This window comes from Camelus bactrianus, chromosome 29 (assembly GCF_048773025.1).
Source record: "Camelus bactrianus isolate YW-2024 breed Bactrian camel chromosome 29, ASM4877302v1, whole genome shotgun sequence".
Taxonomy (NCBI): domain Eukaryota; kingdom Metazoa; phylum Chordata; class Mammalia; order Artiodactyla; family Camelidae; genus Camelus; species Camelus bactrianus.
In genome coordinates, this window is record NC_133567.1 from 19,023,969 (window position 1) to 19,037,695 (window position 13,727).

A 13,727-nucleotide genomic window follows, 5' to 3' on the forward strand; every position below is an offset into this window, starting at 1 on the left:
GACGTGGGGCTGTGACCCCAAACGGAAGAGCCGTCCGCTAAGCATTCCAGGGAGAAGGGGCACAGGGACTGAGGCACCAGGGAGGAGACAGAGCTGGTTTGCTCCAGGTTCAGGTGGTGGCTGGAGTTTCCTGAGCAAGGCAGAGAGTGACATGGGAACAAACCGGAGAGGTGGGCTGGCCAGATAAGAGTAGGGTCTTTTGTGGGGGATATCAAACAGGTGACCAGTGTCCATCCATCCCCACTAAACACACACCAAAATGGAAATAGACTTGGAGAATGTTTGAGTTCGATTTTTTTAAGCAGAATTTTAGAATAGTGAAAATATTGAAGTGAAACATGAAATTACCTTCTCTGGTAGTTTTTAAAATAAAAGATTCATGGTGGGGAATGGAGGGGGATAGAGACATAACTGTTTGGATCTGTTTGGTTCCACTTCTGAGTGGTAACAAGGGGGGACTGGATTCACTCATTCATTCAACTAAGATGTTTACTGAGTGCCTCCTATACGTCAGGCGCCGAGGAAGTGACTGTCCGTAGAAGTGAACACACCAGGCACAACAGACAGTTAACGAGTGATCGGTGAAATATACAGACATTCCATCAGATGATGCTAAGTACTATGGAGAAAAACAAAAGAGGAAGGGACGGTAGGGAGCGGCAGGAGGGGAGATGAGGGGGTGAAGGTGGGGGACTATTTTAAATAGGGTCCTAAGGGGAGACCACATGGGGAAGGTGGGCTTAGAGCAGAGCCCCTAGTGATGACAGATTACAGGCAGATGACCAGAGTCGGGGGAAGAACATTCCAGGCAGAGGGAAAAGCCAGGGCAAGGGCCTGGAGGTGAGTACATACTTGCACATTCCAGCAACAGCAGAGTGTGGTGTGGCTGGAGCAGAGTGATGGAGGGGCCGGTGGTAGGAAATGAGGTCAAAGAGGATGATGAAAGGCTCAGATATGGCCTTCTTTCATTTTCTGATTCAGTCCCACATGTATAAAGCACTCCTACACACCAGAAACAAAGCCATGCCCCAGGGGAGATATTAACAACAACAATAAAACATAAATAAATAAAAGTAGCTGCAGAAATTTTTTAGTAATCAACTCTCTCGGGGGTGACAGCCAGTCTCTCTCTGCCTAATAGGTTGTTTTCGAGTCTCTTCTGCTAAATCAAGCCAGAGACCACCTAGCAACGGCCCATGAATGATTACGAGTTTTCAAATTCAGGCGCTGTCTTTTAACTTGAGTTAAAAGTCCAAATGCAACAAGAAGCACTTCACAAAAAATAGAAACATAATAGTGAATACAATGGGAAATTTACAAGATAATGCTAAAAGAAGCATGATATCACAGCCTTGTGGCACAAAATCCGGACACCTGCCCCTGTTCCTACACCTGTCTCTCCACAGTTGTTTACCTGGGGCTTCTCTGGGACTTGGGGGCCTGGGGGAAAGTTCTGACGCAAATGCAGGTCAATACCTGCAGACAGCTCAGAAAGAAAGGCTGGGTTTCTAGGTCCCTTGGCTTCTTTCTCGCCTCCCCCGCCCCGGAGCAGAGCACTAAAACATCTGAGTGAAAAGCCCTGCAGCTCATCCAGATCAAGGCAGGCATTACATTTCAAGTTGAGGTTCAAAACAGCTTGCTCTTTGCTGGCATTTCTTTCTTCCTGAAATCAGATGGCGCCTCCAAGGACCTCAGTGTGCTGAGTCACCAGCAAGCTACACACTTGTTCTTTCATCGAAGGCCACCGGGCCGAGACCCCGTCTTCCTCCTTGGTAAAGTGACCAAGTTGACAGCACCTTTAGAAAGGTTCCTGTGAAGGGTCCAGACTTAAAACCAAAAGAATGATTTCAGTACTACTCAGCCATAAAAAAGAATGAGATAATGCCATTTGCAGCAACATGGATGGACCTAGAGATTATTTTACTAAGTGAAGTAAGTCAGACAGAGAAAGACAAATACCACATGGTATCATTTATATGTGGAATCTAAAAAAAATGAGACAAATAAACTTATTTGCAAAACAGACACAAACATAGAAAATAAACCATGGTTACCAAAGGGGAAAGGGGGTTTGGGGGAGGGATAAATTAGGAGTTTAGAATTAACAGATACACATTACTATATATAAAATAGATAAACAACAAAGACCTACTGTATAGCACAGAGAACTAGATTAATTTCTTGTAATAACATGCTGGAAAAGAATCTGAAAAATATACATATATATGTACGTATAGATAGATGGATGACTGAATCGCTTTGTTGTACACCAGAAACTAACATTGTAAATCAATTACACTGCAATAAAAAAAATTTTTAAAGGGGCTCTCAGGATAAAAAGAAGAATGATTTCAGTTTCTCTCTCCAGGAGGAAATACAACCCAGAAATAATTTTTAAAAACCTCTGCCCGTTATCTTTACATAATATCACCTACAGCTCCCTAATTACTGCATTGTTTATTTTATGTTAGGCATGTGTTTATCCATTAAGCATATTCATAAGCCATGCATGACGAACAGACTAGAAAACTTTAGCCCTCAGAGAAGCTTTCAGATTGGAGTCCCTGTAGCTTTGAGTTGGCTGCTGCCCACTGGCCCAGTCTTGCTGGCAGCAGGTTTCGGTGAATTAGCTACCAATCTCTATAAACTGGGCAATTTCACATAATAATCTAAAATTGGAGACGCTTCTGAAAACTTGAAAGATCTAGTAATGCTAGACCCAAATTCCTGTGTAGAAGCGATGTGACCCTGCAGAGTGAAGGTGCTAGGAACGTGTCCCCTGGGTCAGCACCCACTGGCCGATACCCCTGCATCCTTCCCCACAAGTGCCTGACCCTGTGAGTGTGCACCCGGGACCCCCATCTAGTCTAACCACTTTATCCGACAGGTGAGGAAAGCAGGGTCCAGAGAATTTTAAATGACTTACCGAAGGTCACTCAATGAGATAAAAGCAGAGCAGGAACCAGAATTCTGGTCCCCTTCCCAAGACAACCCCCCCCCCCCTTCCCTGGAGCTCCGGTTGTGAAAGAAATTGGGCCACATTTGAAGCAGTCTCTCAGATGATATTAGCTCTGAAGTTATTTTAATTATAAAACATCACTGCAAACTAATGAAGGCATCAAAGCTGTGACACTGGTATAGACCAGAAGGGCTGGGGAAAAGCCTAACTTAGAGATAGAAATTTCTGAGGAATTTTAAATATAAGTCATCTATGTTTAAAATACCATGATTTTTGTGAGTGACAGAGTGGGACAAAAGAAAGCTGAATTCATATCTTAATTGAACTATAGTGAATACATTAGGAATGATACATCTTGGATTTTTTTCTTTCTAAATCTAAAAAAGATTTAGAGTTAGAGGTTCTTTTTTAATGCAAGAATTCTGCACACCTATATTTCATGTCATTAATTCATGGTAAATATATATAATGAAGATAAAAGATACTTATTGAGGCCTTTCAAGATTCTTTGTGACAAGTGATATTATTTTTTATAAGGTAAATTGACAGGCCATATAAAAATTGTGTGTGTAGAAGTATCATAAATATATATAAATATATATATATATAGAGAGAGAGAGAGAGAGCATAAAATTATGCTGGCACTAATGTCCTTGATGTTAATTTTTGTCATACTACATCAGTTCAGAATAAAAATAAGAGTTTTCCTACATTCATTTTTCTACATACCTCTGGCTCATCACCGTAACTCCATCCTGTTTCCCAGACTCCACCTCTACCATTTCCAGAAATCTGTCAACTTAAAAGATTTTAAAAAGAAACCAAAATATTTCTTTGAATACCTATGTAATCTCGAAGAGTACCCCCACTCCCATCCCCCCACCAAAAAGAGAAAAACTAACCAGGTGGTGACATAGGGATCACTGATAAGACAAGAGGAATGTGCCACACGTTTACGGTTCCACCATGCTTCCAGCAGAGTCGGCAAAATGAGAGGCTTTACTTCTTTTTTTTTTTTTACCACATTAGCAGCCATCTCAACCTGTGTGCCATGGAGCACCTAAGATGGTCTGAGCACGATGCTGTTCAGGAATGCTGTAGTGCCATTTGAAATCACGGTTGCTAAAATGAAACTGACACTTGGCAGAAATCATCATGACACTTTCCATCTCCGCATTATGACAGGCGGAAAGAGCCTCTGCATGGCGCAGGCAGCGCTAAGAATGCAACCGTGCATCACGGAGGGACCAAGCCCCGAGGCCACACAGAGGAGGGTTGAGTGGGAGCTAGCATTTGAAACCCACAATCAGAAAAACGCCACACTCGCTATCCATTCCATTCACAGGGACCCAGAAGTTGCTGCTCAAGTTCAAAGGCCAAACTTCTCTTTGCCTCCTTATCCTCATTTCTTAATCAGAGGAGGGAGCAGGAGCTCGGTGGTTAGGCAAAGAGAAGGAAGGCTCTGTTTCATCCGCCAGAGTGGGTTTTCTCCTTGTCCTCCCTTCTGCCCTCAGGATCAAGGCGAACTCCTTCCTCCGAGCTAGGAAACGGCACTCCTTAATTGGCAGGAGGATGACTTTTAAGGCAATGGGAAGGCACTCCTCTCCCCCAGGGCGCAGATGACTGCCTCTGTTCTGGCAGCATTTTGTTCTAACCTAAAGCATGTGTCGGTTTCTGCACTACACAGTGCAGGAGCCAAATGCAACGACAGGGTTAAGCAAATTCCTTGGAAACAAGGCCAGGAAAGACTCCTGGAGCGGTGCAGGTGCAGAATTACAGCCTGCCACTGCTCACCAGGCCTCAGGTGCTCGGACTCAGAGAGAGCAGTTTGGCTTTTCTTATTTTGCCATTAAAAAAAAGAAAGAAAGAAAGAAAAGAATTTAAATATTCTGTTCTCCCAGCGTAGAATTAAGCATGTAGTAAATGCTCTCAGTAAAAATTTGTCAAATGGTCAACACAATTTTATAAGATTTCATCAGAGTTCTCTCCCACCTGCCAACTTCCAATCTGCACTGAGGTTTTGAGTCCATACATGGCCAGTTGAGGGCCAGGTCACCTGACATAACAGCTGGAGGGCGAAGTCCCCTTGTGGGAGTCACACCAAAGCTCTGCACCATAGTGAAGTCACCTTATTCAATAGCACAAATTCATGCAGCTTAGAATTCCAAGAATAATGAAATTATTAGACATAAGAAAACTGATAACCAGGCAAAATGAAAAGAAAAGAAAATTTATCTTGTCTTAGCCAACAGAGAGAAAGACCAAAGTATGTAAGGCATATACAGCAGAAGAGTTTGTTCTTTTTTATTTAGTCACAACACATCAGTACAACAGAGGTCAAACCCAGTTCAGAGGAGGTCATTTAAACTACACCTGCTATAGGAATAAACCTGTAAAATGATGCTTTTATAGCCCAAATCAAATTAAACAAACCAAGTAGAAGGCAGCAAAGCCCTTTTAAGTATCTCGACAACCACATTTCCATGCATCAAAAAGGAAAACACAACAGAAAAATTTTCAGTTAAAAGAAAATAAGGTAGCTCCGGGAAGAATTAGGTTACGCATTTAACAGGTTCCACTGGACTATTCATTGACCACTTGCACACCATGATCACTTATCCATGTTAACATCTGTGCATTTGAGATCTGTGAGCTTAAAAATGCATTGCATTGCTTGAGGCTGGTAAATGCAGGCATAGTCTATGCAATTATCTTCCATCCCCTCCCTGCCAGCTCCAATGCGGACCTCTCCTAACTAAGCCAGAACTACAAGTCCTGGTAGATAGCGGTCAGGCATTCGGATTCTGGGCCCCTGATGGCTGTACATTCAACTTACTGCTGTAGGAGGCAGAGAATTACCGAGTCTTCTTTCTTGGATAAAGCTGATCATCTGATTTGTCAACGCTTTATTCAGAAATATAAAATTCCATATAGTTCCCCCCCAAAAAGAATATTATTTATACAACACCTTAAATTGCCAAAAAAATTAACAAATAGCGTCATGTTAGCGTTGAGTGTAGAATGGTTTGGAAAATTAATTCTAAAAAGACACTGTCACTATACAAGGAGAAGAACAGACTGAAACTACTAAATATTAAACCTCCCAAAACTTTGAGGCCAAAATGGAATCATTTCTTAGACAGGTTTACAAAGTAAATTAGGCACAGTACAAACCTATCACCAAGTGCTGGTTTATACTCACTATTGCAATTTAATGTCTGGAACAAAATTTAACAACTAGTTTTTAAAAGCTGCTAATACATGACATGATAAAAAAAATTAAAAAAAAAAAAGTAAACCAACAAACCTTTTGTCTTTCAACAAAATTTATCTGAAAGTGTACCTTTTTTTCTTTTTACCTTACTGATGACTTTAAGGTGATGTTGGCAACAGCCCAGCTCAGCTGGGATTTTAAGTCTTCCCCCGCCCTCATTCTATAGCATCAGTTCTTTAAAAAGCTCCAATCTCCGTCCCCCAAGGTCTATAGGGTTTGCCAAGGTTTGCTGCCTGCGTGGGTGCCGAAGGGCTCAGTGCATTGGGAGAGAGTAAGTGGAAGGAGCCAAAAGAGAAGGGAAAGGCCGACAGGGAGGCCACGGAGGAGAGCAGGGGCGGCGAGAGTTTGGAGGCGGAGGAGACCACGGGGAGCACCGGTCCAAGGCCGCCGCTAGGGGGCGCGCGCAAAGCGGGCGCCTCCGGATGTGCCGTGGCCAACCTGCCCTGGTGGTGGGGTTCCGTGGGCGAGGCCGTGGTGCCAGTGTTCCCGTGGCTGTTCTGGGGCAGCAACAGGGGGTGCGCGACGTGCGGGTGATGTCCGAAGGCGCTGCCCCAGGGAATGTGTCCAAGGCCTGCGTGGGCACCGCTCGCCGCTTCCCGCTGGGAGGCGTAGTTGTTCAGATGCGAGACCAGTCGAACCCGAAGCGGGTCAGAGGCATCTAGTCCTTCGATGATGCTCAGGTAACGGGCGACTTCTGCCAGGCATTCCCGAAACCCCAAACTCCGATAGTCCATAGCGAGGGCGTGCGCGTCAAAATAGCCTGAGGAAAAGAACAAAAGAAAAACCTTAGAGCGTCGCTCATTTCCCTAATTATTTCAATCCCAAAGGCAGCCCTTCCTGGAAAATACCTACATCCTTTAAAAAACGGCATTCACGGGCTCTTCTGAAAGTCCAAATACTTGGGAGTCAACCAAAATCTTTGCATTGATCAACATGAGGAGTATATGTTTGCTAATCCAAGTTCAAAGCCCAATTAGAAATTGCCAAGCAGAAACTGGAATTATACCCTACCGGCAGATGAAACTATGTTCATTCCTTTAATGTATTCCCTCAACAACAACAAAAAATACATCAAGGAGAGAAAAACCACAGAGTAGTGAAATTCATTAGACACACAGATGTAAGTTATCATCACGGGGCTTTTAGGCACTTGATGCAGAGAGAAGCATTTTCTGGCTGGAGACAGGCACACAGAGCTCCGTCTCCCACCTTCTGTTGAGTTTTCTCTAGTTAACCGCAAGAGATTTCTTTCCTCAAGAGTCATGTGGCAGTTCACTCTTTTAAAATCTTGTATATGAAATTAAGCTTATATACTTTAAAAAAAAAAAAGCTTTTCCTCAGAATGGCAATAAACAAATGTGAGAGCTACCTGATTTGAATCACAATTTTATGGGCACATCACACATAATAGGTATTTTCCAAAAGAAGGTGCATTAGCTTCATTTGCAGAGGGTTGGGGTGATGAGTTCGCTGGAGGAAATGTGCACGTGAAAATGCACTGACAGGCAGTCCCACACACCACGCACGTTCTCTCCCCACCCCCAAAGCACACAGCAAATATAAGGCAGCGAATGCACCAGTCCTGGCTGTCCGCAGCTGTTCATTCTACCCCCAACACTCAGGGCCCCCGCCAGACTGGAGATGTACCTTTCCCCCCCGCGGTGTGCAGCATTTTCAGGTGATCCACTGTCATCTGCAGGATCTCGGCTTTTTCTAGCTTGGCAGATCCCTACAGAAGAGAAGAGGGGGAAAATTTTTTTTTTTTAATTTTGGCACCAAGTGCCTTTGGGGAACAACTTAAAATTTAGATGCACATATATGCTTTGTAAATCATAAAAGTACAGACTAAAGCAAAATAAGTTGTCTTCGCAAAATATGTTCGAATCTGGATGAATTCATCTCCCTCCGCACAAACAACGCGGTTATTTTCCAAGACACGGGTGAGGTTCAGATTCATGAGGGGAAGGATTCTGAAGGCGTGCATAGCTACACTGAGGGCTCTATCTACTTTCTCCATTACCTGCTTCTCAAAAGCACTGGGTACCAGCCTTCTCAGCTCAGACAAACTGTTATTGATCCGGTCTCGTCGGCGCTTCTCAATGATCTGTAGAAGGCAGGCAAAACAAAGGAGGACATTTCCATTATGACTGTAAATTCCAAGGTGAAGAGAGGTGGTTCTTTCCGTTAATTAATTAAACAAAACAATCCCCGCCCCCTCCCCCCCCAAAAAAGGAGCACTGTAAAGCGACTCACTCCTCTCCGTCTTTTCCTGGCCAAGATCTGTGAAGATGTAGTTGGGGACATGGAACCTAGAGCCGAACTCAAGTTCCTGAACGAGAGGAGGGGGGAAAAAATCGCCGTTAAGCGAGAAGAGCTGATCTGAGAGGTCGCGCCTACGTCCCCCCAGTACTCAGACAGCTTTGGCAACTTTGGCTTGAAAGCGCCTCGGGGTCCCTCACCCGGGGCGGACGCCTGCGGGAGATGCGCAGAGGTCAGTGCAGGGAGCCGGCGTGCCCCGGGCCCTCGAGCGCTGTCACCGCGGCCAGCCGGCGCTCGCCTCCCGCTCCTGCTCCGCTCTGACGCCCTCAACTCACCCATTCTCATCCGCACTCTCCTTTTCCACCTCGATGGTCTCGTCCAGCTCGCTATCCGAGGAGCTGTACTCGGGGTGGGCTCGCTTCATGCTGGCTGCGCAGGGGCTCCGGGGGAGGGCCGGCGCGGCGGGCAGGGAGGAGTTAACAGCAGCTGCGCCTTTCCGCGCTCGGCTGCTCGCGTTCCGCACACACTGGTCCCACTCACGCTCTGCCTCCGGTTAAAACTCAACCATCCCTTTCCCACGCTGCGCCCCTTCCCAGGGCCCTGGGGAGGGCGGGGGAGAGGAGGGGGCGGGCGAGGGGGGTGGAGGGGCGGGGTGGTGGCTCCAGGGCAACCGCCTTCCATCGCCCAATCCGGCTTCTCGTTCCGCTGATTGGCAGCGACTCAGAGGAGGGGCGGGGGCGAGGCTGAGGGCGAGGGCGCGCCCCGCCCCCGCCCTCCGCGCCCTCCCCAGACCGGCGGCGGTGCGTCGGCTCCGCGGGGGCTCCGCCGGGCCTCCGCTGGGGGGAAGGAGGAGGCGCGGGCGGCGGTGGGCCGGCGGCGGGCAGGCGGGGGAGGCCAGGCTGGGACACCAGCCTGCCGACGGCCGCGGCCCCGCCCCACTCCGCGCACCCCGATTGGCCTGGCCACACGCCAAGGCCGCGCCTGCAGCGCCGCCGGTGAGCCGCACGCGCCGCGGGCCGTGGGAAAGTGCCGGCGCCGCGGCCGCCAGCCAATCCGGGCGGCCGGCGGCGGCGGCGGCGGCGGCGGCCGCTCTGGCGGCGGCGGCGGCGGCGGCGGCGGCGGCGGCGGCGCTGGGCGTCCGCATGAATGGAGAAGAATGGGCAGGCGGGGGAGCCGGGCCGCGCGAGGGCGCGCCGGAGGGGGCTGGGCGGCCGCGGGCCGGGCCCCCCGTGTGAACCTGTAATCCGAGCTTGGGCGCCGGGCGGCCCCGGAAGCCGCCGCCCTGCGCCGCGGTAAATCTCGGCTGCGGGGCCGCCCGTGCCCGGCGCGGGAGGCGTGCGCCGCCGGCGGAGACGGGCCTGATGCACCTGGCCGGGCGGCGCGCCGGGCGCTCCGCGGACGGGCAGGGCGCCATCCACAGTGGCCACCAGCCCGGGAGCCGGCGCTTGCAGGGAAGGCATGACTTCAGGGAATGTTCTTTTTCGGTTTCTGGAGCTGTGTCTCCACCAGCAGCCGGTCGCGCTTCCGCAGGGGCTTCCCAGCCTCCAGGATGGAATGAATTCCCCTGTGCATCTAATTTCCGGGGAAGTGGAGCCCTTGTTTTCTCGGCTGTCTAGAGAGAGAAAAGGCCTTTGGGGATATTCATTATATTTTTTTGTTTGTTTTTTTCAGGCCTTGGCGGCCAGATCCTCTCAGCGGGCGACAGGGTGGCGGGGCTGAGCTTTGGCGTCTGAGGCCGCCCTCCCTGCGGGGACTCACGTCTCTGGCCCATAGACACTGGCGCGCACCCCACACACTCTGGCCTCGGTGGTGGCGTGGCGTGTACTGGGTGCTGCGTGAAGTTCCACGAGTCCTCAAGAAGAGAGATGTTTTTAAAATATATATTGTATATCTCGGACTGATTCCTGATTTGTAGAAGCAGCCGAATGGTTGCTTTGAATTTAGAAATCCAGACTTCCTTAGCCCTGACAAAGGAGCAGAGCAATTCCTACTCCTCTGAATCCACGCTAGTGGCTGCTGAGCTTGGAATCCTGTCAGTGAGGGAACGCTTGATAAATACTGTTGAGGATGACAGAAGTATTCTCACCTTTGCGAATTGCTGGCCCATTTCTGTTCCCCCTTAATTGTTGATCTCAGTGCCCTCTTAACACACTTTGGACACCACGCACTCTCAGTGGCCTGAACCTGATAACGTTTACGTTCATTTCTCAGCCTGTCCCCCCCCCCAACACACACACACGTTACGCCCCTTCCTGGCTCTCGCTGACCCTCTTGCTCCACTTCGCCTTCACCTCTGACCCCTCAGTCCTTCCTAATGGTCTCCTCTGCTTCCCTGTCTAGGCTGCGTCTCTCCATCAGCCAACGTGGATTTGTTGTTGCTGGTGCACCAGGAGGCCACTTGTCAGTTGTCCACCCAAGGATAATCCCAGTATCTTCTTTTTCTGCTCCTACTCGCAGGTCACAGAGCTCCCTGGGGTTTGCTGTAGTCGCAAAGCCAGACGTTCAGCCTCCGCAGTCTTCAGTCAAGCACATCATTGCCACTTGCCACTTCCCTTGTAGAACCTGGTGGTCCAGGCATAGGAAGCCATCCACCCTCTCCCCTCTGCTTTCCAGACTTCTCTGACTTTCAGGTTCTTCCCCCAGCGTGTTGGGCCACTCTGTCCCAGAAGTCAGTGTGTGCACTACCCTCTGTGGTTCTGTAAATTTTCCCAGCCTCTGGAAGCTACCATGAGTCAGCCTTTCCTGCTTTGGCCCATTTCCGCTGCCTTGGAGAAGTGTGGGCAGGCTGCAGCTAGGTGGGAGAGAGAGGAAGACAACATGGGGTTGAGGATTCCTCACCCACATTGGTACCTAAACAAAATATTCCTCCCATACTCAATATTACTTTCTGTCAAAAAGGGGGTCTACATTGAAATTGTCCATTCCTGTGCTGTTTAACTTGGGCTCTCATTCATTCATCCATCCAGCAAATACTTACTGGGTGCCTCCCGTGTGCCTGGCACTGTGCTGGGACCTGAGAATGTGACAGGGAGCCAAAAGTTACATGGTTTCTGCGTCCAGGAATTCACATTCTAGGGGGAGATAATACACAAGTGAAATAGTTATAGATATGTCGATGCTTGGAAATACAAGGGGGTGAGAATACTTTCTGAGGTCTGAGTAGGCCTTTTCTGAGTTTGAGAAGGGACTTTGATGGAGGTGAGGTCAACTTGGTGATTCAGTTAGAGCCAAGAAAGAAGGGATGAAGGCCCCTCCTTTGGATGGTGGCATCAGAGGAGAGAGTTGGACTGAAAGCAGGAGGCCCAATGTTGTACCACCTGCTACATGGAGAGGATTTATCCCTGGAAGCTTTGAGCAAAGAACTGTTTTAAACTTATTAGCAACCTGCTGTGCACAAGGCAAACATGCAGAAGTGACCCCCCTCTCCAGCCTGAGAGGAGCTGCCCGGGCCTAGCCCTTCCAGAAGGGGCCTTTTTCCAGTGGAATGGGGGAGGGTGGGGGAGGGCAGTGTTGTTCTTTTATCGTTCTTGAGGTAGCAGCCTTTTCCAGTTTGCATGCAGGCCCATTTCCTCACCTGGTCTGTGGGGTCCGGGTTTAGTTATTTATATCCAGCTGGTTGCTTTTCTCTGTGTTCTCTTGCAGAAAAGATGCTCCATGTGCCCCCAAAGAGAGAAATAGCCCAGATTTGGGGAATTCACTCCCAGGGCCAGGCCTGGGCCAGGCTTCTAAAGGGCTGAACTGGTCAGACCTCTAGAGGGAAAGAGCTCGTCCTCAAAGTGCAGCTGCAGCATTTCTGTATGAAAGAGGCTTAAGGGTGAGCAGCTGGCCAGAAAAGACAGTAGGGGATGGCCCAGGAAGAAGCCCTGGGTCTTCAGTTGTCTGTTCATCAAGGCTCTGGCCACGGTGAAGGTCCCGACTTTGGTGTCCTCAGTGAAGCCTTCTCGCTGTCAGTTTGCTAGTGAGTGTAGGTGATTGTGAATAAACAGGCATTGGCAACGGTGTGCCAGAGAGCCAGAGATTACACCCGCAGCCCGGGGAAAAGAGAGAGACAGCCTTAGTCTGGGCTTGTAGGCAAGTTGCTTTATCTATTCTGTGGCAAAATGCCTTTGTTAAAACAGCTTTTAGGTGAAGCCAGCTGGTGTTTGAAACATCCTGGTCTTTCTTGTTTATGGATTCACTTGACACCCTGTATAAAGCCCCTACTAGGTGCTGGGCACGGAGCCGGGCCTGGAGCACTGAGCTGGGAAGCCACAGTCCCTATCCAGCTGCTCACAGGGGTGCGTGGTAAAGACATGTTCAGATCAACATCTTAGCTGCATGACAATGGGCAAAGTTATTTAACCTCTTTAAGCCTCTGTTCTCCTATCTGTAAAATGGGAATATTAACAATTTTATTTTCCATTGTCACAGATTAAATAAGATCAATTCTGTAAAGCATTTTACAGTGATTTACCATGAGGAAGCACTTAAACAGCAGCTCATACTATAAACTATTAATATATTTGATTTAAACTGAACACTAGGTTACCCCTCAGTTTTCTTCTGATACTCAGTTAGTTACACATCTAATGAGAAAAAAATAAGTATCTAGTAATTGGATATATTCAACACAGTCTCTCTAGAAAGCTTTTTAAAATGGTGGGAAAGAACCATGCTTCTTGTGAAGAGTATGAGGTTATTTTGAGTAGACCTAAAAAATTAGCACCTGCTATTGATTACTAGTGAAAGTTGTGCATTCTGAGTCTCTTTTTAAGGAACGTGCCTTAAACACGCCGTGCTATGAGCACGTGAACAAGTAAGTTGCGTCCCTACTGGCTTCAGACATGGCTCCTTGATGAGAACCCACCAAATCAGAAACCACAAGATACAGTCACCCAAAGCTGGCAGACCCAAATTTTGACTAAGTGCCGCTTTTCCTCTGCTCCTCTTGCTTGCTGCCTTCTCCTGCTGCTGTGTCTCAAATGCCACATTGCCTTGGGGCACGTGATGCCACGCAAAAGTGCATTTCCACTGCCCACTCTCCTACCTGAGGTCAGATGGGAGACCCTTTGCGTTGGCCCTGAAGGGGTTGTTGAATTGGAATCCCATCAGGCAGCAAAGTTCTACAGCAAGAGGTGGAGAGAGTTCCAAGTTGCCTGCTTGAGTCTGAGTCCCCCTTTCCTAGCCATGTGACCTTGAGTCCATGACTGTACGTCTCTCCTCCAAGCTTTGGTTTTCTCATCTGTAAATTAAGAA

At 48.4% G+C, this 13,727-nt stretch overlaps 1 protein-coding gene and 1 long non-coding RNA gene across 3 annotated transcripts; one reads left to right on the plus strand and one right to left on the minus strand.

Moving 5' to 3' along the window:
* Window positions 1-5,239: 5,239 nt before the first annotated feature.
* On the minus strand, window positions 5,240-9,448 carry HEY1 (hes related family bHLH transcription factor with YRPW motif 1). Of its 2 annotated transcripts, XM_010951625.3 has the most exons (5): window positions 8,828-9,448; window positions 8,487-8,562; window positions 8,254-8,337; window positions 7,881-7,962; window positions 5,240-6,993 (listed from the first exon to the last, which is right to left on the minus strand). In XM_010951625.3, exons 1-5 carry the CDS (start codon window positions 8,914-8,916, stop codon window positions 6,410-6,412), a joined length of 915 nt encoding a protein of 304 aa, XP_010949927.1. In that variant the 5' UTR covers window positions 8,917-9,448; the 3' UTR covers window positions 5,240-6,409. The 2 variants fall into 2 exon arrangements, with proteins under 2 accessions (XP_010949927.1, XP_074211005.1); XM_074354904.1 differs by lacking the exons at window positions 7,881-7,962; window positions 8,254-8,337; window positions 8,487-8,562; window positions 8,828-9,448 and adding an exon at window positions 7,443-7,848.
* On the plus strand, window positions 8,537-10,389 carry LOC141575526 (uncharacterized). The gene is made up of 2 exons (XR_012503161.1): window positions 8,537-8,724; window positions 10,164-10,389. It is a non-coding gene; the product is annotated as an uncharacterized LOC141575526 (long non-coding RNA).
* Window positions 10,390-13,727: the final 3,338 nt, after the last annotated feature.